The 27134-nt window shown below is 49.3% G+C and overlaps 2 protein-coding genes across 4 annotated transcripts in view; one reads left to right on the top strand and one right to left on the bottom strand.

The window, feature by feature from the left end:
- Window positions 1-27134, top strand: part of FANCD2 (FA complementation group D2) — a 340198-nt gene that overhangs the window by 213162 nt on the left and 99902 nt on the right. The window lies entirely within an intron of this gene.
- On the bottom strand, window positions 22704-24327 carry LOC144891779 (uncharacterized). Its single transcript, XM_078776146.1, has 2 exons — window positions 23783-24327; window positions 22704-23515 (listed from the first exon to the last, which is right to left on the bottom strand). The coding sequence occupies exons 1-2, from the start codon at window positions 24277-24279 to the stop codon at window positions 22738-22740; spliced, it is 1275 nt and encodes a 424-aa protein (XP_078632272.1). The 5' UTR covers window positions 24280-24327; the 3' UTR covers window positions 22704-22737.

The following is a 27134-nucleotide window of genomic DNA, read 5'->3' as shown; positions in this document are numbered from 1 at the left end:
AGCAGAGGGGCCATGCCCCAGCCCATGGGGTCCATCAGTGGTGCTCAGCCTCAGACATGTGGTCCATAATGTGGTGCATCGATGCAGACAGCTGGTTCTGGGGGTTCCGGGCGCACAATGGCGGACTCACGCACGCTCCCCTCGGCGCCCAGTGGCGCACAGGTCCTCATGTGGGAGACAAAGGGGGGGGAGAGACAGATGAGCGAGGGGTAAGGTCACAAGGGTACACATCAAACAAGGCAATGCAAGGCGAAATGCGTACGGAGAGCGAAGTGAGAAAGCTCGTCCCTACCGTACGTCACCCCCCCTGTCACCTACACTACCCTTGCCCTTACCCCATATGTACAAAATCTACACATTTACAAATTCGTCACTACTGTCACATCTTCCCCATATTTCCCCTATACCAAATTCGTCTCCACAATCCCTCTAACCAAAATTTGCCATCACCTAATTCATCATCAATCCTCATAAGGAGGAAGAGATGGAACACAAAGCACAATGTCACACCCACGTCATGATGCGTCTCACAATCCAAAACATTTGCATCATAAAAATAATAAAAACAACCTGGCATGGTATGGAGTACCTGTCACCTCAGGTGAGTGGATGCAGATGGTGCAAGGAGATTTTCATCCTAACTACTTTCTAAATGACATTAACACACTTTACACTACCCGGGGTCTTTCCCTGCCAATCCATTGGCCAACTTACACTATGGGTTCTAAAAACTAATTCCCATTGACCAAACTGTGGTGCTTCTCAATTTGGGGTCACACTCCCCCGATTCATTTCCCTGTGCCCTTGCACAATTTCTGGGCTGGGTCGTGCAGCTCTCCCAGCAGGTCTACCCACCTGCACACCACCACTGCAGTTGCCACCCAAGCTTACCTCGCTCCTCACCCTAACCAATCTAACTGGGGAAGGCCCCTCCTGGCTCTGTCACCCCTCGGTGCCCTCTGGCACTGGGCTACCCGGGTCCGTCCTCCGGATCCTCGGGCCCCATCCACAACAACTCTACCGGCTCCCAGAGCCCACCTGCGGCCTCACCTGGCCGACATCCTCACAGTGGTGGAGTGCCCAAACAAACTACACACACTAACAGGCTACACGCCCAGCCATTTCCACAACACTAATGCACCCATCCAAATACCATTCTTTCACCCGCACCACAGATGCCAATATCCAACCACAATTTACCTGTACCCTCTACCTAACACTTACACTACCCGCCCCGGGTATTCGTGATGGGGGTCCACTCTTCCCCCATTCACACCTTCGCACCATCCACTCCACTCCACAATTTCCACCATACTCACTCCACGACCATCCATTCCAATACTCCATATATTCCATACCATTTATTCCATACAACCATTCTCCATTCACCTGTAGTTGCACACCTGTGCAATCACACCCGGTGCCACCTGCACCCTCCTTCGTCCCTGGACCATTTGGTCAGCACAATACTCATCACCATCACTCACTCCATCACTGCTCCATACACCTGTTCAGTTGCACACCTGTGCAATCACACCTGTTCCTCACACACTTTTCACCATACACTTCTGAATACACTTCCAACACTCACACGGCATCATCTAAACTACCTGGTGCCCTGCTAACTTAGTGCTCCCCGTCTTCCCTTTAAACTAAGCACATACCACGTCATTATCATCCACACTAATCTACCTGCGTCCCCACTACAGGTATCATTGTCACTAACTAATCTTAACGTTACCTATTGTCATCTTCTCTAGATCCCTATCATTATATCCTAACCCTCCCGGGCTAGTTTTCACTGCCAAACCCCATAAGTCTAGTGCTCCTTTGCCCCCCGGTGTGAGGGATGGTGGATTGGCCATCCCACCACATCGGGCATCTCCCACTACCAATTTGGCTCGTCCAAATCCAACAAATCAAAAATTTGCCAATCCTCTGCCAATTCTATTCACTTTTCTAAATTTCGGATCAAAAACACTATCAGTATTATCATCATCACAGTCCGCTATATCCTAGCCTCGGTGCGTCATGACATCATTAAACTCGGCTTCATAAAGCCGAGCAATGAATTCGGGGGGTTTGGTCGCCTGCAGGTTGAATCCGTCCGGCTTTCGGTTCAAGGGAGGTGGTTTGGTCGGGCCGAGATTCCACGCACCATCTCGGCACGGCACCTTACGGTCCCGGGCCCGATGACTGAGGCTCGCCCGGTCGGAACCCCGTCCCCACGAGGGGGCACCGTGCCGCTTCCTCCCTCTCGCCCTTGAACCGGACCGGTCGCCTCGCCCGACAAGGCCCGGACTCGACCGTGCAGGGCGGGGCCAAGCCCGAATCGGCAACGACGCTTCGAAGAGAAGCGACGCAGCTTCGATCCGCGCCGGGCCTGGCATCCAACAAAGCACACCGCGCCCCGAGTGCTCGCATCGGCTATCCGTCGCTCTAACCGCTAACCCGGTTACCGTCGATGCTTCACCTGCATGCTCACACGCATACGCTACCCCTTTCACCCTCACCGAGCTCGGTGCTCCAACGCCGTCCGTACATTCCACCAACGCACTCCCTGTTACACACCACACCTCTCGCGCACACTCACCGTTCGCACACTCTTTTAACACACCTCGCGCACCGTCTTGCGCACTCTCCCTCGGTACGTACTCCGTACCACTCCCCATGGGCGTGCACTCTTGCATCCACCCACTACCGCGCTCCGATGTGCTCCCTCGCACTCGCGCTACTACCAACTCAGGTGTGCTTTCTCGCACACCCTCGCCGTTCATCCCATACGTGCATCCTCGCACCCGCTCCACCACCACATTACTCTCCGTGTCACACTCCGTACACCCCGACGTGCATTCTCGCTCGCACTCGGTTTCACTCCCACGCTTTATAACACACCCACTCGCCGACGCACACTTTTTCCTCACACGCGTGCCATTTCCACTCACACGGGACCCCTCACCAATGCCCGGATGCTTCCTCGATCCCAAGCGCGCGAAAATTCTTTTGTCGCCAGACATCCTCTTACAACATCTCCCCGTACAATACACAGCACGACTCACCTGGGGGATTCCCTTCTCCACGCGCACCTGCAAATCTTCATTTGGGTTATTAAGTACAGCATCGTGATGTGAGCAGGGACTTTGAGCATAATCCATTTCTCCCTGCAATTCCCGGGCTACCTCCGTCGTCTCTTCAATTTTAATTCCCAGCACTTTTTCTTTATTCACCTCGACGACCGCTGGCTTTAATAAAACACCCTCCTCTACCTCAGCGGTCGCCGGCTGCTCCAAACCCCATGTCGCGATTTCTACCCCGGTCCAGTTACCCGTGCTTTTCTCAACTTCGTTCAACCAGTGCTTCTTGACCTGCTTTACCTCGTCGTGCACCGATGTGCCTCTCCCGCCTCCCATGCCGTCTACGATCTCCCCCATTTTTTTTATGCTGTCGTTTATTCGCTCCCGATATCCCTCCGGGTTGTCCCTTGCTTCCTTCCTCCTTTTTTTCATGTCGATTCCCTGGGTAGCCATCATTGCATCCAATCCCCTACTGTCACCCTTCATAGATGCCATGAAATGCGTCATAAATAGGCAAAAGTCCATTGGCACTGCGGGCTCGGCTGCCGCGACCACGGGCACGGCTAAATTTGGTGCCGCAACAACCATGTGCGCGAGGACGCCATTTTGTGCGCCTGATACCTCCTCAACCACATTGCCAATGTTCTCCTCCTCTCTTTCCTCCACATACATTTCCCCGAGGTCCTGGGTCGATTCTACCCCGTCTATCTCTCCCACCGACATCCCGTCGCCTTGACCAGCCATGGCGCGATTTCAAAATTTGGGTTTTTCTTTAAAACAACACAAATTTTGGCAGCTCATAATTTTGAGCGCGTTAAGCGCGCTTCGGGTCCGACCCCGCTCCCGACACCAATTGTAACGGCCCGTGGATAAGATGTTATGTTTGCCGAGCGGAGGCCCCGCTGTCGTGCAATTTCCCTGATTCACCTGATCCCCGAACGTTGGCCAGATCGCGCCACAGATATTCAATATGGAAAACTCTAAAGCGACCGAATGTAAAGAGGAAGAAGAAGACGTACAGAAGAGTAACGGGATTTATTATTTACACACACAAGCAAAAGGAGCAGTCAAAGTTATTTACAGGGAACATGGAAAAAGCAGGTGACACAGTGAAAATACTAGCTTATACAAACTTAATTAAATACCCAGGACAGAACAAACAGAGACGGACTCACACGAATGGGGAATGGAGGCAGGAACGATTGGCTGGACCGGGAGGAAGGTTCAGCTCGGACCACAAGCTGGAAGGCTTTGCAGGGCGCACAGCAACCCCGGCCTCGTCAGGCTGGGAGCGAGCAGGGTGACGTCGTGCACTTCTCTCAAGGCTTCCCCGCGCTTCTCTCTCGCACTTGTGTTAAAGGCTTCCTTCTCGCTTCTCTTCCCTCCTTGCGCACTTCTCTCTGAAGCTCGTCTCTTTGCAGAACTGAGAACTCATCTCCTTGGGGAGCGTCCTGCGGCGGGTTATATAGGCCCCGCCCCTCAACCTTCGCGAACCTCCTCGATCGCTCTTCCTCCACCCTCTCAAACCAAACCCCTCGTGCTTGGTTGGTTGTTCGGGGCTGGCTCACTCCTCCCCTCTATGACGAGGTGGAGACACGCCCTTCTTCTCCGAGCCTACCTCATGGCGAATGGAGTCGCGGAGGGAACAGTTGGCAATTGCGGTTTTTGGGAATGGGAATGAAAGGGGATCTACTCTGATTTCACTTGGTGCCATGGAGTGTCATTTTAATGTAAGACAAGGCCTTACCCTCATACACATAATAAAGATATAACTATCGAACAGGGGTATTCTATGATTGGCTGACGTGTATGCTTTATGGAATTAACTACCGGAACGCCCTTTGATCTTTACACAACACTGGAGGCAGGAGGGGCCAGAATCAAGCAATATTACACAACAATTTACCATACAATACAACACAATATAAAAAACACAATCCTCATTTCCACAACAATATATATATATATATATATATATATATATATATATATATATATATGTATATTGTTACGGACCGCAGATTAGATGTTATTTTGACCGAGCGGTGGTGTAACCACGGCCGAACAGTTATTCCCCGACTAAAACCCGATTCAACCCAAACGTTGGCCGTATCGCGCCACAGCTACTCAATCGGGAAAACTCTAAAGCGACCGAATGCAAAGAGGAAGAAGACGTACAGAAGAGTAACGGGATTTATTATTTACCCACACAAGCAAAAAGGAGCAGTCACGATTATTTACAGGGACATGAGACGCAGGTGACACAGTGAATTCCTTATACAAGCTTAATTACCTACCCAGGACAGAACAAACAAAGACACTGACTCACGCGGGGAATTGCAGAGTGGATTGCTGGAAGGAGTTGTGTGGCTGGAGGGGGGGGGGGGGGGACGGCACGGAGCTGGCTGGAGCTTGATCCCGCACGGGACGTCGGGCTGGACCTCGACGGCCGCTGATTAGGCTGGGCCAAATCAGGGGTGATTTTCAATTTTTCATACTACAAGGTTGTAATTTACCTAAAAGTTGTGGCTGGTAACAGAAACAAAACCATGAAATTTTTTTTCAAAAATATTGACGTCTTACGGTAAAACAGCCCGTTACCATAGCAACCGTTACAGACGACTCAAAAAATTCTTAAAATCGATGATTTCTCAGGCTGTGTGTGACCCCCAGAGTTGATTCTGGTACCAAAAGATTCAGAATTGAAAGCCAAGGATGATTGGATAGCTTAACAATGTCTGTGACACAATTCAATACAACTTTTATCCCAAAAACTCATTTTTATCTCAAATTTAAGGCATTTGTTTGAAAAAAAAATGAAAATTTTGCTTTTTAATCATAGGATAATCATTAATCAGACCTATAGTCAAATTAAATGTACTTTAAATTAACTTTTGTCATTGATTAAGCTTTTTTGTCTCAAATTTAAGGTCTGACATTGAACATTGATAACAAAATAAAAAACCTAGTCCCAATTGTAATCAATGGAGGCCAATGACTTCTTAGTCACAACCTCAGTGGATGTTGCCAGTCCATGCAGCTTCTCCCTGACGCCCTTCACAACCCTGTATAGAGCCTGGAGCTGCGCCTCAGATGTGGGGGCCTTGTTAGTGTTCAAATCTGTGGCGAGTCCAAGTGTCCGCTCTGCTGCGTCATTGACAACTGGGAGTTTGGCCACAACTTCCTTGCCATGACGATAGCTGTCTGAGGTGGGCCACTGTGCAACGGGGAGCTTGACAAAACTGGAGTCAATACCCAAGAGTTCAAACATGCTCCAAGAGTCGTAACCAACAAAGTCTTTGAGGGCTTTACTCCCCAATTGCTGTGAGGCTGGCATCTCCTGTATCATGTTATGTGCAGTCCCATGGTACCTGAGCATAGCCCTTCTCATAGTCTGCTTGTCAGATGACGTTCTGTCCGAGAAGAGTGCCAAAGAGACCAATCTCTCTGAGAGGTACCACAAATGGTTTTGTAGCTTCTCTCGGGCCACAGTCACAAAGGACAGAAATTTGGCAGGCCACTTTGTTGGATTCTTTGCGATACTGGCCTCAGCCTTGAGGAGGTTCTTCATAAGGTACATGTCGTTAGATGGTGCATCTGCAGCACTGGTACATGTCAACCACGCTTTAGTGTAGAAGACTGACATGAATGCAGCGAGACTGGTTATGTCTTCCAGCTCTTCGGGTGTGTAGATATCTCCCAGCTGCCAACGGAAGAGTGCCACCTTTATAGTGTATAAAGTCTTGCTCATCCAACGGGCGTGGTGGAATGCCCCAGGAGCTTTGATAGTGATGATCCTCATACCATCAGGGACAGTCCCTCCAAGAAACAGCAGTGTGAGGTGTGCCAGCTCCAGGTAGTCGTGTCGAAGAGTCTCCTTTGTGCTATTGTCCATCCACGTCTGAAGGAAGGTGATGGTGGCATGTACATGGCCAGCCAGCTCTCTCTGTTGAGCAGACACCTCGACCAATGTGTAGTTGCCCTGGTCCAATTCACTCCAAGTGTTGAGCAGTCGCTTGAACAGCTGTTCATTAGGTCCTGTGGTGGGGCCATACACTATTGAGCAAGACGCCCCTCCAACCAATTCGTGGATGTGGTGCCGACACGCCAGTTGCAGAAGACTCCTGCCAAACTCAGTCTCCAGTCTTACTACGACTCCACTCTTGACCCCAGAGTTCACTGCCGTTGTATCGAAGACAAGAGCGCCTATCCTTGATGTGTGCAAGAGCGCCTTGAACGCCCTGATGAATGGTTACAGTAACAACCGAAAGCAGGCATTAAAATTAACTAGGACGTGCCCGCACTTACGTGCTTGCCCGTACGTGCTTGCCCGTACGTGCGTGCAAAAAAACATGCGTGCAAACAACAACAACAAAAAAAAACTTTGAAACCACGCGGCAGTAACGACCACAGAACCCCCCCCCCCCCCCCTCTATTTACATGAAATGGTTTGGTCCATTCGCAAAGCCAGTAACGACCACAGAACCCCCCCCCCACCTCTATTTACATGAAATGGTTTGGTCCATTCGCAAAGCCAAAGCGAACGGCTTGCGAGTACGGTGACCATACCTTGGGAACCACTTGTCCGATTAATTTCAAACCTTGAAAAGGCACATCCTCGGGTCCCCAGCAATATACCTGGCAAGTTTCAAGTATATCGGACCGGTAGTTGTCGAGAAACAGCGGTCACAGACAAACACACACACACACACACACACACAGACACACAGAGATTACTGGAATTATAGATAGACTAGGACGTGCCCGTACGTACGTGCTTGCCCGTACGTGCGTGTAAAAAAACATGCGTACAAACAACAACAAAAAAAAAAAGACTTTGAAACCACGTGGCAGTAACGACCACAGAACCCCCCCCTCTATTTACATGAAATGGTTTGGTCCTTTCGCAAAGCCAGTAACGTCCACAGAACCCCCCCCCCCCCCTCTATTTACATGAAATGGTTTGGTTCATTCGCAAAGCCAAAGCGAACGGCTTGCGAGTACGGTGACCATACCTTGGGAACCACTTGTCCGATTAATTTCAAACCTTGAAAAGGCACATCCTCGGGTCCCCAGCAATATACCTGGCAAGTTTCAAGTATATCGGACCGGTAGTTGTCGAGAAACAGCGGTCACAGACAAACACACACACACACACACACACACACACACACAGACACACATACACACAGAGATTACTGGAATTATAGATAGATGATTGTAAGCTGCTTTTGTTAACTTTTTTTTATTGAAATGAAGATGGCCAAATTTAAACAACGTTATAACAGTTATAAAAACTGGACAATACAAGGTTGTAAAAGACAATTTAAAGTAAATTTAATCTGATTAATGCTTATGCTATGATTAAAAAGCAAAATTTTCAATTTTTTTCCATAAATATGCTTGAAATTTCAGACAAAAATCAGTTTTTTGGATAAAAGTGGTATTGAATTGTGTCACAGACATTGTTAAGCTATCCAATCATCCTTGGCTTTCAATTCTGCATCTTTTGGTACCAGAATCAACTCTGGGGGTCAAACACAGCTTGAGAAATCGTCAATTTAGGCATTTTTTGAGTCGTCTGTAACTGTTGCTATGGTAACGGGCTGTCTGACCGTAAAACGTCAATATTTTTGAATTTCTTTTTCATGATTTTGTTCCTGATACTCACTCACAACTTTTAGGTAAATTACATTGAATTAGGAAAATCACCTCCGATTTGGCCCAGCCTACCGCTGATGCCACCGAGCCTGTCGTGTGCGCGGAGTCACGGGTCGGAGCTGCTTGTCTCAGTAAAAGCGCATCTGCTCTGGCGACCCAGCTCTTTCTTTGGACTCAGTAAAAGCGCAACTCTCTGACGACCCAGCTCTTGTCTCCTCCCTCCTTGTCTCAACTGCTTCGGGAACGCCCCGCCGGCGGGTTATATAGGCCCCGCCCCTCAACCTTTGCGAACCTCCCCCAAACGCTCTTCCTCCGCCCTCTCAAGCCAAACCCCTTGTTCATGGTTGGTCGAGTGGGGCTGGCTCACTCCTCCCCTCTCTGACGAGGTGGGGACCCGCCTTTCTTCCCCAACCCTGCCTCGTGGCCAATGGTGGTTGAAGAAAACCGCCCAAAATGCAGTTGGCCATCGAAATGAAATGAAAGGGGACCTATTCTTATTTCACTTGGTACAATGGAGTATTTAAGTTAATGGGAGACACAGCCTTACCCGAAGACACATAATAAGATATAAGCTATCGAACAGGGGCATTCTATGATTGGCTGACGTGTATGCTTATGGACTAATTACCGAGACGCCCTTTTTACCTTTATACAACTCTGGAGGCAAGAGGGGCCACATCCAACCAATGGTACACAGCAGTTTACCACAATCCAATACACACAATCAAAAAAATGCCATCCTCATATCCGCAACACTGCACCCTCCTCCTCTTAGGCACGGCCCGGGCCTATAACTTTAATTTCGTGTGACACGTAGGTGTAGTTCCATCTACTTTTAACCTGACCCTGAGTGCGACAGTTTTAAAACATAAATAAATGTGTCCCGCTGCTCCATTGCACCCTGCCTAACAGACTCACGCCCACAGTTAACCGAATTGCGGAATGGTTTTCAAACTACACACTGACGGTGGGGAGAATTATTTACAATTGACGCTACTTTTATTTACAAAACTAACCCAGGACCTGTGATTGTTCTTTCTGGGGGGGAGACAGTCTGCTCTGCATCGACACACCATGAAAGCACCCATAACGCACCAATACACCCCCAAGCACCAATCGGTGCAGTCACCATTGTTCATCAATAAAAATAAATCAACAACCCCTAACCCTGCAGGTGGTCTCTTGCTCTTCGGCTCCCTCTGCTGGCTATTATTATTTCTTCCAGTTGTTGTCACCTTCTTTGCTGGCGGCCTATTTGTATTAAAACTTGCACCCAACGTGTCCTTTTTATTTATTTATGGCCCACCAGGCCGACTACGTGTGGTTCACCTGTGGGGCATCGGTGCCCTGTGGCCAAGGTCCGCCAGCAAGATTTCGGGCCCTCATGGCCGGTTCCAGCAGAGGGGCCATGCCCCAACCCATGGGGTCCATAAGTTGTGCTCGGCCACAGACATGTAGTCCATCATGTGGTGCATCGATGCAGACAGCTGGTTCTGGGAGTTCCGGGCGCACAATGGCCGACTCACGCACGCTCCCCTCGGCGCCCAATGGCGCACAGGTCATGTGGGAGAAAAATGGGGAAAGACAAATGAGCGAGGGGTAAGGTCACAAGGGTACACATCAATAAGGCAATGCAAGGCGAAATGCGTACGGAGGGCGAAGTGAGAAAGCTCGTCCCTACCGTACGTCACCCCCCTGTCACCTACACTACCCTTGCCCTTACCCCATATGTACAAAATCTACACATTACAAATTCGTCACTACTGTCACGTCTTTCCCATATTTCCCCTATACCAAATTCGTCTCCACAATCCCTCTACTTCAAAATTTGCCATCACCCAATTCATCATCAATTCTCATAAGGAGGAAGAGATGGAACCTCAAGCACAATGTCACACCCACATCATGATGCGTCTCACAATCCAAAACATTTGCATCAAAAATAATTAAACATGGCATGGTGTGGAGTACCTGTCACCTCAGGTGAGTGGATGCAGATGGTGCGAGGAGACTCCAATCCTAACTATCCTCTTAATGACTTTAACACACGTTACACTACCCGGGGTCTTTCCCTGCCAATCCATTGGCCAACTTACACGATGGGTTCTAAAAACCAATTCCCATTGACCAAACTGTGGTGCTTCTCAATTTGGGGTCTCACTCCCCCGATTCATCTCCCGGTGCCCTTGCACAATTTCTGGGCTGTGACATGTAGCTCTCCCAGCAGGTCTACCCACCTGCACACCTCCACCACTGTAGTTGCCACCCGAGCTTACCTAGCTCCTCGCCCTAACCTATCTAACTGGGGAAGGCCCCTCCTGGCTCTGTCACCCCACTCGGTGCCCTCTGGCACTGGGCTACCCGGGTCCGTCCTCCGGATCCTCGGGCCCCATCCACAACAACTACTACCGGCTCCCAGAGCCCACCTGCGGCCTCACCTGGCCGACATCCTCACAGTGGTGGAGTGCCCAAACCAACTACACACACTAACAGGCTACACGCCCAGCCATTTCCACCACACTAATGCACCCATCCAATCACCATTCTTCCACCCGCACCACAGATGCCAATATCCAACCACAATTTACCTATACCCTCTACCTAACACTTACACTACCCGCCCCGGGTATTCGTGATGGGGGTCGACTCTTCCCCCATTCACCCCTTCGCACCATCCACTCCACTCCATAGTTTCCACCATACTCACTCCATGACCATCTATTCCAATACTCCATATATTCCATACCATTTATTCCACACACCTGTTCCTCATACCTGTTGTTGCACACCTGTGCACTCACACCTGGTGCCACCGGCACCCTCCTCCTCTTCCTGGACCAGTTGGTCAACACAACACACATCACCATTACTCACTCAAACACTGCTCCATACACCTGTTCAGTTGCACACCTGTGCAATCACACCTGTTCAATCTCACCTGTTCAATCCTCAAACACACGGCATCATCTCATCTAACTACTCCCCTCTGAAACTTGCGCTTCCCAGTCGCCCCTTTAAACTATTGCGCTCCCTCGTCATTATCATCCACACTAATCTACCTGCGTCCCCACTACAGGTATCAGTCACTAACTCATCTTAACGTTACCTAATGTCATCTCTAGGGCCCTACACACATATATCCTAACCCACCCGGGCTAGTTTTCACTGCCATCAACCCCATAAATCTAGTGCTCCTTTGCCCCCCGCTGTGAGGGATGGTGGATTGGCCATCCCATCACATGGGGCATCTCTTACTATAAATTTTGCTCGTCCAATTTCAACAAATCAAAAATTTGCCAATCATCTGCCAATCACTGTACCATTACCAATCATCACTCTGCCAATCCATTGCCAATCATCAATTTTTGCCTTTTTCTAATTTTGGGTCCAAAACACTAACCTCATCATTACAGTCTACTTACTAATGCCTCTCGGTGCGCCAATTCACTTCTACAGCCCGGCTTCGTAAAGCCGAGCAATGAATGCGGGTTGTTTGGTGCCAGCGGCTGGATACGTCCCGCATTCGGTGCAGGGAAGGACGCTTACCCGGGCCGAGATCCCACACACCACCTCGGCACGAAGCCATCCCATGGCCCGACCTCGACCTGCCGGAACGTCTCAACAAAAAGGGGTCGCCATGAGGACCCTTCCTATCGGGCTGCCCGCTCCGCCTAGTGGAGCACGGACGCGGCCGTTCAAAGCGAGGCACAGCGTGGATCACGTACGGCGGTCCTTTCGAACCCGCCGTGGTTCGGATCCCCGCTGGACCTCGCGGCACGCGAAGCTGCCCGACGCGCACCGAGGGCCCGATTCGGCTAGAAGTCGCTCTAACCGCTAACCCGGTTACCGTCGATGCCTCACCTGCATGCTTACACCCCGCAGCCCATTCCTTGCTCAAACATCCAGCTGTTCCCATGCTCCTCGTCATTGCACCTTCTCTTACACACCCAGGTGCACTCATTCCGCTCAGACTTGGTCACACACCTTGGCACACATTCGTCGTTCGCACACCTCACCAACACACCTCTTCGCGCCCCCTCCTCGGTCACCTCCTCTGTGACAACCACAGGTGTGCTCTCACTCGCACACCCAACCACGTGCCTCACTACCAACTCAAGTGTGCATTCCCACACACGCTCTACCATTCCAGGTGTGCATCCTTCCATTCCAGGTGTACATCCTCTCTCACCTGTCACAACCAACTCACGCTCCGTGTCACTCTCACTACTTTCCCCACCACTCTTGACAGCGCACTCACCCTTACTCTCGACAGCGCACTCTTTCCTCATGCACCCGTCCGTTACACACCTTTCTCGCGCACACTCTTGCGCACACTCTCCCGTTACACCCTCTGTAACACTCACCACAGGCATGCATTCTCCCTCACTCTTGACAGCGCACTCTTTCCCCATGCACCCGTCCGTTACACACCTTTCCCGCGCATCCTCCTGCGCACACTCTTTCGTTACTTCCTCCGTAGCACTCACCACAGGCATGCATGCTTCCGTTACATCCTCTGTAACACTTCTCACTACGCGCTTCCATGTGCTCCCACGCACACGCGCTACGACCGACTCTCTCTCGACAGCACACTCACTCCTCGGCGCGCACTTTTTCCTCACACACCCCATGGTCGGACATTCTCGCACACCTCTTTTTTCGCACACCGTACCTGTCGCACACTTCACCAATGGCCTCTCACGAACACCCGGGTCCACATCAACCCCCAAGCCGACTGAAGCTTTCCTCACATCATGTACATTTCCACGTATATCGCCACTCACCTTGGCACCTCGTCTCCGCACCTCCTTCGCCACCTGAAAACTCTTTATTTGGTTAGTGAGCACACCATTATGATTTGAGCACCGACCTTGCACATATTCCATCACCTCCTCCTGTATTTCTCTCTTAGTTTCTGTCCGTCTCTTCTTAATTTCACTCACCTCTTCTTCTACTTCCTCTAATTTTTGCTTCACCTCTTTTATTTCCCGGTGCGTCTCCTCAAGTTCATCCTCTAAGGCTACCTTGACCGTTTCTATGTGCGTCCTCACCTCTCGGTCCTTCGTCTCCATTACTTCTGTCACCTCTTCCAACCTCGTTGTCAGTCCCTCACGTACCATCTGACATTGACTCTGTGTCACTATTAAGTCGTCCTTGATGTCTCTTTGTGTCGCTTTCAACCCTCCTAATACCGCAGTGTTCCTTTGAACCTGCTCCACTAACTCCGTCTGTCCCACCGTCAGCTGTTCCACCTCCTCCGTCAGGCCCTCTATGCCCCCTTGTAACTTTGCCGTCCCATTTCTCACCTCTTTCTCCATACGCTTTTCACCTCGCTTTACCTCCTCGCGTACCCCCGAGACCTCCTCACTTACACCTCGTCGTATCTCCTCTTTCATCTCCTCCATCTCTTTTGTAGATGCCACCCTCATCTGTCCCAATTCATCCCTCTGAGCATCCAATTTACTTTCTAACCCGAATTTCACCTCCTCTATCTGGTTCCCCATCTGTTCGATTTCCCGGCGGATTGCTCCCCTATTTCCCGCAATTTGTCTTCCATCCTATTTTCTAACCCCATTAACCCATTTTTCACCCCCTCTATCTGATTCTCCTGGGCAGCCATTCTATTTTCCACCCCCGTTAACCCATTCTTTACCTCTTTTATCCCATTGTCTAACCCCTCAAATTTTTTTCCTAATCCCTCACCGGTGCCCCTCGCTTCATCCCTCATTACCCCCAATTGCTCACTCTGAGCCCTCATTTGCTCACTCTGAGCATCCATCCGGTTCCCCATTTGTCCCATAAGGGCCCCCATCATTCTGTTTTCCATTTTTTCACTATTCGCCCTTATTCTGTTTTCCATTTCTTCCATACTGTCGTTTTTTTTCTGCATTTCCACCATGAATTGGGCCATGAAGGCTTGTATTTGGGCCGCGCTCATTGGTTCCGCGGCCATGGCCCCCTCAACCACGTGCGCGACAGCGCTATTTTGTGCGCCTGATACCCCCTCAACCACATTGCCTATGTTCTCCTCCTCCCTTTCCTCCACATACATTTCCCCGAGGTCCTGGGTCGATTCCACCCCGCTTATCTCTCCCACCGGCATCCCGTCGCCTTGACCAGCCATGGCGCGATTTCAAAATTCGGGTTTTGCTTTAAAACACAAATTTTCAGCAGCTCGTAATTTTGAGCGCGTTAAGCGCGCTTCGGGCCTCGTATCTCACTCCCCGACACCAATTTGTTACGGACCGCGGATTAGATGTTATTTTGACCGAGTGGTGGTGCAACCGCGGCCGAACAGTTATTCCCCGACTAAAACCCGATTCAACCCAAACGTTGGCCGTATCGCGCCACAGCTACTCAATCGGGAAAACTCTAAAGCGACCGAATGCAAAGAGGAAGAAGACGTACAGAAGAGTAACGGGATTTATTATTTACCCACTCAAGCAAAAAGGAGCAGTCACGATTATTTACAGGGACATGAGACGCAGGTGACACAGTGAATTCCTTATACAAGCTTAATTACCTACCCAGGACAGAACAAACAAAGACACTGACTCACGCGGGGAATTGCAGAGTGGATTGCTGGAAGGAGGTGTGTGGCTGGAGGGGGGGGGGGCGGCACGGAGCTGGCTGGAGCTTGATCCCGCACGGGACGTCGGGCTGGACCTCGACGGCCGCTGATGCCACCGAGCCTGTCGTGTGCGCGGAGTCACGGGTCGGAGCTGCTTGTCTCAGTAAAAGCGCATCTGCTCTGGCGACCCAGCTCTTTCTTTGGACTCAGTAAAAGCGCAACTCTCTGATGACCCAGCTCTTTCTTTGGACTCAGTAAAAGCGCAACTCTCTGACGACCCAGCTCTTGTCTCCTCCCTCCTTGTCTCAACTGCTTCGGGAACGCCCCGCCGGCGGGTTATATAGGCCCCGCCCCTCAACCTTTGCGAACCTCCCCCAAACGCTCTTCCTCCGCCCTCTCAAGCCAAACCCCTTGTTCATGGTTGGTTGAGTGGGGCTGGCTCACTCCTCCCCTCTCTGACGAGGTGGGGACCCGCCTTTCTTCCCCAACCCTGCCTCGTGGCCAATGGTGGTTGAAGAAAACCGCCCAAAATGCAGTTGGCCATCGAAATGAATGAAAGGGGACCTATTCTTATTTCACTTGGTACAATGGAGTATTTAAGTTAATGGGAGACACAGCCTTACCCTAAGACACATAATAAGATATAAGCTATCGAACAGGGGCATTCTATGATTGGCTGACGTGTATGCTTATGACTAATTACCGAGACGCCCTTTTTACCTTTATACAACTCTGGAGCAAGAGGGGCCATATCCAACCAATGGTACACAGCAGTTTACCACAATCCAATACACACAATCAAAAAATGCCATCCTCAAAGCCGCAACAATATATATATATATATATATATATATATATATATTATATATATATATATATATATATATATATATATATATATATATATATATATATATATATATATATAACATATATATATATATATATATATATATACAGTGAAACCTTGACTTACGAGTTTAATTCGTTCTATGACCGAGCTCGTAACTCAATTTGCTCGTTTCTCAAATTAAATTTCCCCATTAAAATGCATTGAAATGCTATTAATCCGTTCCAGCCCGCCAAAAACCACACCAATTTTTTTTTAATATACAGTATATATAAAAATATCTCGCGCTTTATATTTCACCTGTATGCAGCATACAAGTTGGCAGGATGGCCTGGACTGGAGGTACGCACACTTGACTCTAAACTGTCCAGCCTGGGTTTGAATCCCGACCCAGCTATAACCTGTCATGGGTGAATCACAGGCAGGGTGATTCATCAATATGTGTACCGCTAAACTGGGGCGCCCCGTTTGCGTCCCATTAGTTGTTGGATGTTGAGGATCTCACCGTGTCTTCCACAAAGAGAAGGCGAGCTATCGCCGGCACTCTGAACAAGTTGTGGCCTGGCATGCTCTTCTCCTCTGCCGTTATGTACGTCCTCCTCGCATCTTTTTCCAGAAGAGCCCTGTCTCGTCACAGTTGAAGATTTGCTGGGGGATGTATCGTTCGGCTTCTATCAGTTCGGCAAAAGTTATAATAAAATGTCTCGGGCCTTCTCACACATGATGCTCTCGGTCACGGTATCTCCTGCGAGCTGCTTCTCCGTCAACCACACAAACAACAACTTCTCCATCTCTTCATGGATAGAGGTCCGGAGCTTTGAAATAATCGTAACGCCCTTGGCTGGCGTTATAGCCTTTATCGACTCCTTCTGCTTCAAAATCGTACATATCGTAGAAGTACTGCGATCGTACTGCCTCGCCAAGTCGACAACACGCACACCTCGCTCATGTTTTTCGACGATTGCGTGTTTTATATCCAAGCACATCATCCTCTTCTTCTTCTCAGTACTACCCTTGGCACTCAATTTCTTAGGACCCATGGTTAAAACTAAGAAATTTTCCAAAATAACCAAAATGCGAAAACAAAGCAGCAGCTATATACGGCAGAGATGCTTGCACGGCAAGATAACCACGTGACCGGAACCCACCTGGTGGCGGGTGGCGTAAGCTCCAAAATAACCAAAATGCGAAAACAAAACAGCAGCGATATACGGCAGAGATGCTTGCACGGCAAGATAACCACGTGACCGGAACCCACCTGGTGGCGGGTGGCGTCAGCTCCAAAATAACCAAAATGCGAAAACAAAACAGCAGCGATATACGGCAGAGATGCTTGCACGACAAGATAACCACGTGACCGGAACCCACCTGGTGGCGGGTGGCGTAAGCTCGTAACTCAGATCTCGGCTCGCATCTCAAAGCAATAAACCGCCCGAGCGACGGCTCGTATCTCGGAAAACTCGTAAGTTGGTGCACTCGTAAGTCAAGGTTTCACTGTGTATATATATATATATATATATATATATATATATATATATATATATATATATATATATATATATATATATATATATATATATATATATATATATATATATATATATATATATATATATATATATATATATATATATATATATATAGTCATCCCTCGCTATATCGCGGTTCACTTTTCGCGGCTTCGGTACATCGCGGGTTTTTCTCGCTAGTATATGTAAAATTATATCACGGATTTTTCGCTATATCGCGGGATTTTGCGGTATAAATGTATTTTTATATACTATGATTTTAAAAAAATTTGTGGTAAAATAAGCATTTACTAGCCTAAAAAATTAAAAAACGTAAAAAAATAAGAAAAATACAGTAATTAAAACATATTACAAGAAATAAAATACTGTACATAGTGTACAGTAGAAGAGTAGACAAAGAGACAAAGAGTCGTGCGTATGGAAAACGCAGATGCGGCAGCTTCCACTTGCGCTAGTTACCCACGTAATGGGTAACTGTAATGCTCTTTCTGGCTGTGCAGTACATTCATCATCGTCATCACCTTCATCGTCATCAGTACTGCACAGCTAATTCATCATCATCTTCATCACGCAAGTTGTAGTATTGAAGAGCTGGGGCTCTTGCTTGATACGGACGAAATGACGGGCAAGACACAAACTCGTCCGAGAAGATATTTATTCTCAAAACCAACTCGGGAACACTGAAAAGCCCGTTTATCGGGCTGCATTATAAAGCACAACCAGAAACCGAAAGCCACGCCTCTCAAGCGTGGCGTGCTTCGGCGGTCACGTGATCAACAGGTGTAGCTGCTTATACCCGCACGCGCGGCACACTTTGGCGGTCACGTGACCAGCCACTCTGGCGCCGGGGATCCCCGCCGGTGACGTCACCGGCTGGAGCAAGGAGATTCTGATGCTGGTCTTGTTTGGGGAACCCATGGGTCGCTACAGTATCTTCAATGGTGAGTACCCATTAGAATTTTATATGTTGTTAAAATTACGTATGTTTAAGAGTGTAAAAAGTGTTTAAGAGTATAGGAAGTGTTTATAAGAGTATGGGAAAGGTTAATAAGAGTGTGAGAAAGGTTAATAAGAGTGTGGGAAAGGTTAATAAGAGTGTGGGGAGGGTCATAAAGCTTTAAAATATATATAAATAATAAAATTAAAATATGGTCGCTACTTCGCGGATTTTCGTCTATTGCGGGGGGTTCTGGAACGTAACCCCCGCGATAAACGAGGGATCACTGTATATATATATATATATATATATGTATATATATATATATATATATATATATATATATATATTGTTACAGACGCGGTGGTGGATGTTAGTTTACCGAGCGGTTTGGTATGACCACGTCTGCACAAGTTACCCGATTATACTCGAACGTTGCCGAGTCGCGCTATGCTAGGTCAATGAAGGAAAAGGACACACGGCTGGGTTTCAAATGACACGACACCAAGGGTTCAGTTCTCAAGACCTCCGGAGGAGGTTATATTAAGGCGGAAGGTTAGATTACAACTACAAGAGGGACATCATAGAAAGACAGGCACTTAGACACACTTATCTTATTCCCAACAGACGACAGATAAACGGGACAAAAGGCTGACTCACACGGGGATTGATGGCAAGGAAAGCGGGTATCGATGGCTCAAGGTGCACTCTTGGCTCAAGGACAGGGTACAGTACGGTCCAGTAGATGCAGGGAGGTCACAGCGCTCGGAGGTCACGACTGGTTCTTCAAGCTGGGGGCGCATCTGACGTCACGTCCGGTGAGTCGCTTCGTATATCCGGCGGGGAGTGACACGCCCTCGGCTCGTTAGCTCCGCCCCAGATGGAATCGGTCCGCCCTTCTTATTGGGTGCGGGGGGGTTACCAGGCTCCGCCCTTGACGAGGAGCTGACAGCCAGCCCCTTCGTGGTAACCCCGTCGGAGCGCATGGTCATGGCGGCTAACCGAGCCGGTGTGAGGACGCACACTCCCCGCGCCGTCGCCGCGCCGCCCCCCTCTGCTGTTGTAGTTGTTGTTGTTGTAGCTTCTTCATGGGTAAGAGATGCGGGGAGGTATGGGAAGGTCCTAAACTCACTACTGGTGCCATACAATCACATTCTGGTGCAACGAAGAGTCATAATTAATGGAAACGAGTCCTTAACTGACATAGACTAAGAATAACTAGCAAGATGTCCGAAAGTTGTCTACGTGAGATGCGGGGGACCTGGGCACGACATTTAATGGGGGAAAAAGGGGAAGGTCGGTTCTACAGAGTGTTATTTACAGGCAATGGGACTAGGGAATGGGGGATTGGGGATAGTTGGGGAGTATTGGGGAAATAGGGGAATATTTACAAGCGGATATGGAGGCCAAATGCCATATTCGCAACATTGCACCCTTCTCTACCCTCGGGGCGTCCCGACCCGATAAATTTTTACCTATTTTAGTGTGGCACGCAGATGTAGTTCCCTCTACTATTAACTCTACCCTGAGTGCGACAGTTTTACAGATATTCACAAATGAGTAAAGTTGTCCCCCTGCGACGTTGCACCCTTCTCCTCTCAGAAACACACCCACAGGATAACCGAATCCGGAAAGAATTCGCAAACTAAACATACAGCCGGTAGGGAGCATTATTTACACGACTACGCTGCTATTTACACTACGATCCAGGACCTGTTTCTGGAGGAACACATGCAGATGTTATGCATAGAGAGAGCACGCATGCCAGCATCGATACACCAACCCACGAGTGCTCTGTGGCCTACGGCCTTTAATAATGTGCAGAGCACCCCTTCCAAGCATCAAAAGCACCACCCCATCACACAGTGAGCACCATCCGGTGCACCAATAAAGTGTTTATAAATCACCGGTGGTGTCGCAGCCGGCCGATGTTCTGCCGCTGGTCTTGCCTTCGTGTGGTGCACTTGGCCTTCTTACTTCTTTCAAAAATAAAGAAAGGCGCCAACCGCGTCCATTTCTTTATTGTGGCCTTCAGGGGGCCAACTGTTAGTGGTTCACCTTGTATGGCATCGGTGCCACGTTGACCCATAGGTCCATCCACGGGTGGTGCTTGGCCGCAAAAGAACTGCGGTCCATTGTGGGTGGCCACAAACATTGCGGTCCATATGGTGTATCGATCCAGGCAGCAAGCAGCGAAAGTGCAGGCCCACAACTGCGTAGCCAGCACCTCTCTCTCCTCTCTCTCTGCCCCAAAGCCAGATCCTCGGAGGTGGGAGACAAAAGAAGCAGACAAGTGAGTAAGGTGGTAAGGGCGCAAAAGTGCACGCAATACAAGGTGATGCACACTGGGGGCACATGGGAACCAGGTGAGACAGGTACGTTCCTATCGTACGCTCCCCCCCCCCCCCCACCAGGTAACCTACATGGCCCCTCCCTTACCCCCTTACTGTATCCACAAAACACAACACTACCCATAAACATCTACTTTACAAATCAACAAACATCCCTACTGTCTTCCCCGTTCCTCCCATAAACCAAATTCGTCTTCTCTCCCTCCTAACCAATCAAATTTGCCATTTTCAACTCTCATCAAAATTTGCCATCTCCAACTGAACATCAAAATTTGCCATTACCAATTCATCATCAGTCCCTCCTAGGGAGGGAGAGATGGAATCACCCCAATGTCTCCTCCACGTCGTGATGCGTCTAACCAATCCACAGCAATCTCATTTCCTGCAACAAAACAAAGAAAACACAGGTGTGGAGTCATCATCATCACCACAGGCAAGTGGCTGCGTATGGTGCGACAGGTTCATCAATCCTAACTATTTCCTAAATGACTTTAACAACTTTACACTACCCGGGGTCTTTCTCCGGCCAAACCATTGGCCCTCTTACACTATGGGTTCTAAAAACCAATTCCCATTGGCCAAACTGTGGTGCTTTTCAATTTGGGGTCTCACTCCCCCGATTCATCTCCCGGTGCCCTCGCACAATTTCTGGGCTGTGGCGTGTACCTCTCCCAGTGGGTCTACCCACCTGCACACCTCCACCACTGCAGTTGCCTCCGAGCTTACCTGCTCCTCACCCTAACCTAACTACCTGGGGAAGGCCCTCTGGCGCTCTCCCCACTCGGTGCCCTCTCTGGCACTGGGCTACCCGGGTCCGTCCTCCGGATCCTCGGGCCCCATCCACAACTCTACCGGCTCCCAGAGCCCACCTGCGGCCTCACCTGGCCGACATCCTCACAGTGGTGGAGTGCCCAACCAACTACACACACTAACAGGCTACACGCCCAGCCATTTCCACAACACTAATGCACCCATTCACAACACCATTCTGCAACCGCACCACAGATGCCAATATCCAACCACAATTTACCTGTACCCTCTACCTAACACTTACACTACCCGCCCCGGGTATCCGTGATGGGGGTCCACTCTTCCCCCATTCACACCTTCGCACCATGCACACCACTCCGTACCACTTACTCCAACTCTCTCCACACACCTGTACTTGCACACCTGTGCTCTCACACCTGGTGCCACCTGCACCCTTCTCTCCCCAAGCGCATTCGCGCTGATCCACACACTCACTACTCATACACTGCTCCACACACCTGTCCAGTTGCACACCTGTGCAATCACACCTGTTCAATTCTCACACACGGCATCTCAGCTAACTACTCCCTTCTGAAACTTGCGCTTCCCAGTCGTCCCTTTTACTATTGCGCTCCCACGTCATTATCATCCATACTAATCTACCTGCGTCCCCACTACAGGTATCAGTCACTAACTAAACTTAACGTTACCTAATGTCATCTTCTAGGGCCCTATCAATATAACCTAACCCACCCGGGCTAGTTTCCACTGCCATACACCCCATAATCTAGTGCTCCTTTGCCCCCACTTGGGAAGGGTGGCAGGGATGCCAGCCTTACCCACCGGGCCCATCGCTCACTACCAATTTTGCACATCAAATTTCAACAAATCAAAAATTTGCCAATCACTGCCCATCATCTGCCAATCACTACTGCCAATCCTTTGCCAATCATCAAATTTTGTTTTTCTCTAATTTTGGGGCCAAAACACTAACCTCATCACCCAGTCTCCTCACTAATGCCTCTCGGTGCGCCAATTCCTGTCCAAAGCCCGGCTTCGTAAAGCCGAGCAATGAATGCTGGTTGTTTTGTGCCGGCGGCTGGATGCGTCCGGCATTCGGGGCAGGGACGGGGGCTTACCCGGGCCGAGATCCCACGCACCATCTCGGCGTGGAGCCATCCAATGTCCCGATCTCGCCCTGCCGGCACGTCTCCACAAAACGTGGTCGCCATGACGACCCTTCCTATCCAGCTGCCCGCTCCACCTAGTGGAGCCTGGACGCGGCCGTTCAAAGCGAGGCCCGGCACGCACCGAGGGCCCGCTTCGGCTAAAAGTCGACCTAACCTCTAACCTGGTTACCGTCGATGCTTCACCTGGATTCTTACATGCATATGCTACCCCTTGCTTGCTCATACCTTTCCTTACACACCCAGGTACCCTCATTCCACTCACAGCCTTGGTCACACACCTGACCACCGAACACTTTGGCACACATTCGTTGGTCGCACACCTCACCAACACACCTCTTCGCGCCCCCTCCTCTGTCACCTCCTCTGTGACAATCACAGGTGTGCCCTCATTCGCACACCCAACCACGTGCCTCACCACCAACTCCAGCGTGCATTCCCACTCACGCTCTACCATTCCAGGTGTGCATCCTTCCATCCCAGGTGTACATCCTCGCTCACCTGTCACAACCAACTCACTCTCCTTGTCACTCTCACTACTCTCACCTCCATTCTTGACAGCGCACTCACCCTTACTCTTGACAGCGCACTCTTTCCTCATGCACCTGTCCGTCACACACCTTTCTGGCGCACACTCTCCCGTTACACCCTCTGTAACACTCACCACAGGTGTGCATTCTTCCTTGCCTTTGACAGCGCACTCTTTCCCCATGCACCTGTCCGTCACACACCTTTCTCGCGCACACTCTCCCGTCACACCCTCTGTAACACTCACCACACCGCGCTTCCATGTGCCCCCTCGCACACGCGCTACGACCGACTCATTCTCGCCAGCACCCTCACTCCTTGGCACGCACTTTTTCCTCACACACCCCAGAGTCGGACTTTCTCGCACACCTCCTCTTTCGCACACCAGACCTGTCGCACACTTCACCAATGGCCTCTCACGAACACCCGGGTCCATCTCGACCCCCAAGCTTCTTAAATCACCTGGCGCATCATACGCACGACCATATTGGTCACCACTTACACCGGGTCCTCTTCCTCTTCGCATCTCCTCCATCACCTGCGAATCCCTCATCCGGTTAATGAGCACATCATCACGATCCAAACACAGACTTTGGACCAATTCTTTTATCTCCTCTTTTATCTCTTTCTTATCCCCTCTCCGTCGCTTCTTAATTTCGCTCATCCCTTCTTCCACTTCTTCTAATTTCTGCTTCACCTCTTTTATGTCCCGGTACGTCTCCTCAAGCTCATCCTCTAAGGCTACCTTGACCGTTTCCATGTGCGTCCTCACCTGCCGGTCCGTCGTCTCCATTACCTCTATCACCTCGTCCAACCTCGTTGTCAGTCCCTCACGTACCATCTGACATTCCCTCTTCGTCGCTACCAAGTCATCTTTTAGTTCTTTCTGTGTCGCTTTTAATCCTCCTAATACCGCAGTGTTCCTTTGAACCTGCTCCACTAACTCCGTCTGTCCCACCGTCAGCTGCTCCACCTCCTGCGTCAGGTCCTCTATGCCCCCTTGTAACTTTACAGTCCCCTTTCTCACCTCCTTCTCCATGTGCTCCTTACAGTGCCTCACCTCCTCGCGCACTCCTCCGACCTCCTCACTCACTCCTCTTCTGATCTCCTCTCCCATCACTTGCATCTCCTGCCCAGATGCCACCCTCATCTGCTCCATTTCCTCCCTGTGAGCATCCAGTTTGGTTTCTACCCCCATTCTGACCCCCTCTATCTGCTGCCCCATTTGGTTAACTTCCCTTTCCGCTTGGTCCCTCATGTCCCTCAATTTGCCTTCCATCCTGTTTTCTAACCCCTCTAACCCATTTTTCACTCCCTCTATCTGATTCTCCTGGGCAGCCATTCTATTTTCTACCCCCTCTAACCCCTTTTGCATCCCTTCCATTTGATTCTCTTGAGCGGCCATTCTGTTTTCTACCCCCATTAACCCATTTCTCACCTCTTTTATCCCGTTGTCTAACCCCTCAAATTTGTCGTCTAACTTCCCAAATTTCTTGTCTAAACCCTTAAAATTATTGTCTAACCCCTCACTGGTACCCCTCGCTTCGTCCCTCATTACCCCCAATTGGTTTCCCATTACCCCCAATTGCTCACTCCGAGCCCTCGCTTCGTCCCTCTGCTCCCTTTCCTCCCTATCGGCCCTCATTCCGTTCGTTATTTCTTCAATTTGGTTTCCCAATCGCTCACTATCAGCCCTCATTCCCACCATTTGTTCCATAAGGGCCCTCATTTGCAGGAGGAAAAGGTTCGAATCCACCAGGGGCGCTGCCACGGTCGCGGGCGCGGTGACCAGCGAGGCGCCATTTTGTGCGTCTGCTACCCTCGCTGCTTCGCTCTCCTCCTGTCCCTCATGTCCCTCAATTTGGTCCTGGACCGACCCTGCCTCACTCTCCCCTACCGGACCCCAGCCGACTTGGTCTGCCATAGCGCGACTTTCAAAATTCGGGTTTTTATTTCCGTATAACAAAATCAAATTTCGCCGTTATAATTTCGTCGAGCGCAGTAAACGCGCTCCGGATCGATTCTACCTCCCAAAGTTTGGGCCTAACAAATTTAGTCCCGGGTCCGAATTCCACTCCTCGACACCAATTGTTACAGACGCGGTGGTGGATGTTAGTTTACCGAGCGGTTTGGTATGACCACGTCTGCACAAGTTACCCGATTATACTCGAACGTTGCCGAGTCGCGCTATGCTAGGTCAATGAAGGAAAAGGACACACGGCTGGGTTTCAAATGACACGACACCAAGGGTTCAGTTCTCAAGACCTCCGGAGGAGGTTATATTAAGGCGGAAGGTTAGATTACAACTACAAGAGGGACATCATAGAAAGACAGGCACTTAGACACACTTATCTTATTCCCAACAGACGACAGATAAACGGGACAAAAGGCTGACTCACACGGGGATTGATGGCAAGGAAAGCGGGTATCGATGGCTCAAGGTGCACTCTTGGCTCAAGGACAGGGTACAGTACGGTCCAGTAGATGCAGGGAGGTCACAGCGCTCGGAGGTCACGACTGGTTCTTCTTCAAGCTGGGGGCGCATCTGACGTCACGTCCGGTGAGTCGCTTCGTATATCCGGCGGGGAGTGACACGCCCTCGGCTCGTTAGCTCCGCCCCAGATGGAATCGGTCCGCCCTTCTTATTGGGTGCGGGGGGGTTACCAGGCTCCGCCCTTGACGAGGAGCTGACAGCCAGCCCCTTCGTGGTAACCCCGTCGGAGCGCATGGTCATGGCGGCTAACCGAGCCGGTGTGAGGACGCACACTCCCCGCGCCGTCGCCGCGCCGCCCCCCTCTGCTGTTGTAGTTGTTGTTGTTGTAGCTTCTTCATGGGGAAGAGATGCGGGGAGGTATGGGAAGGTCCTAAACTCACTACTGGTGCCATACAATCACATTCTGGTGCAACGAAGAGTCATAATTAATGGAAACGAGTCCTTAACTGACATAGACTAAGAATAACTAGCAAGATGTCCGAAAGTTGTCTACGTGAGATGCGGGGGACCTGGGCACGACATTTAATGGGGGAAAAAGGGGAAGGTCGGTTCTACAGAGTGTTATTTACAGGCAATGGGACTAGGGAATGGGGGATTGGGGATAGTTGGGGAGTATTGGGGAAATAGGGGAATATTTACAAGCGGATATGGAGGCCAAATGCCATATTCGCAACAATATATATATATATATATATATAAATATATATATATATAAATATATATATATATATATATATATATATATATATATATATATATATATATATATATAATATAATATTATATATATATATATATATATATATATATATATATATATATATATATATATATATATATATATATATATATATATATATATATATATATATATATATATATATATATATATATATATATATATATATACACAGACTTGGCATTTAATATGGAATATTTTTTTTGTGGGGGTGAACTTACTTTTCAAGATGTCTTCGAACCAAAAGTTCATTGGAATTATGCTGAAATTATTCTAGATTTTGTTAATATGACATTTGAAAGAAACAAAAACCACATTTGACATTTCGAAACAAATAAATTGATCCTTGAAAGTGATGTAAACTGATATCGAACTCAATTCATGGACAGTACTGTGTTAAACTTCTGTACGTTTTCCAGAAGTATCTCTTTATTTTGCACATTAGCCAACATTTTTTTTAACA

Source organism: Myxine glutinosa, chromosome 4 (assembly GCF_964187855.1).
Source record: "Myxine glutinosa chromosome 4, kmMyxGlut1.1, whole genome shotgun sequence".
NCBI lineage: Eukaryota > Metazoa > Chordata > Myxini > Myxiniformes > Myxinidae > Myxine > Myxine glutinosa.
This window is presented reverse-complemented; position numbering and strand designations above follow the sequence as displayed.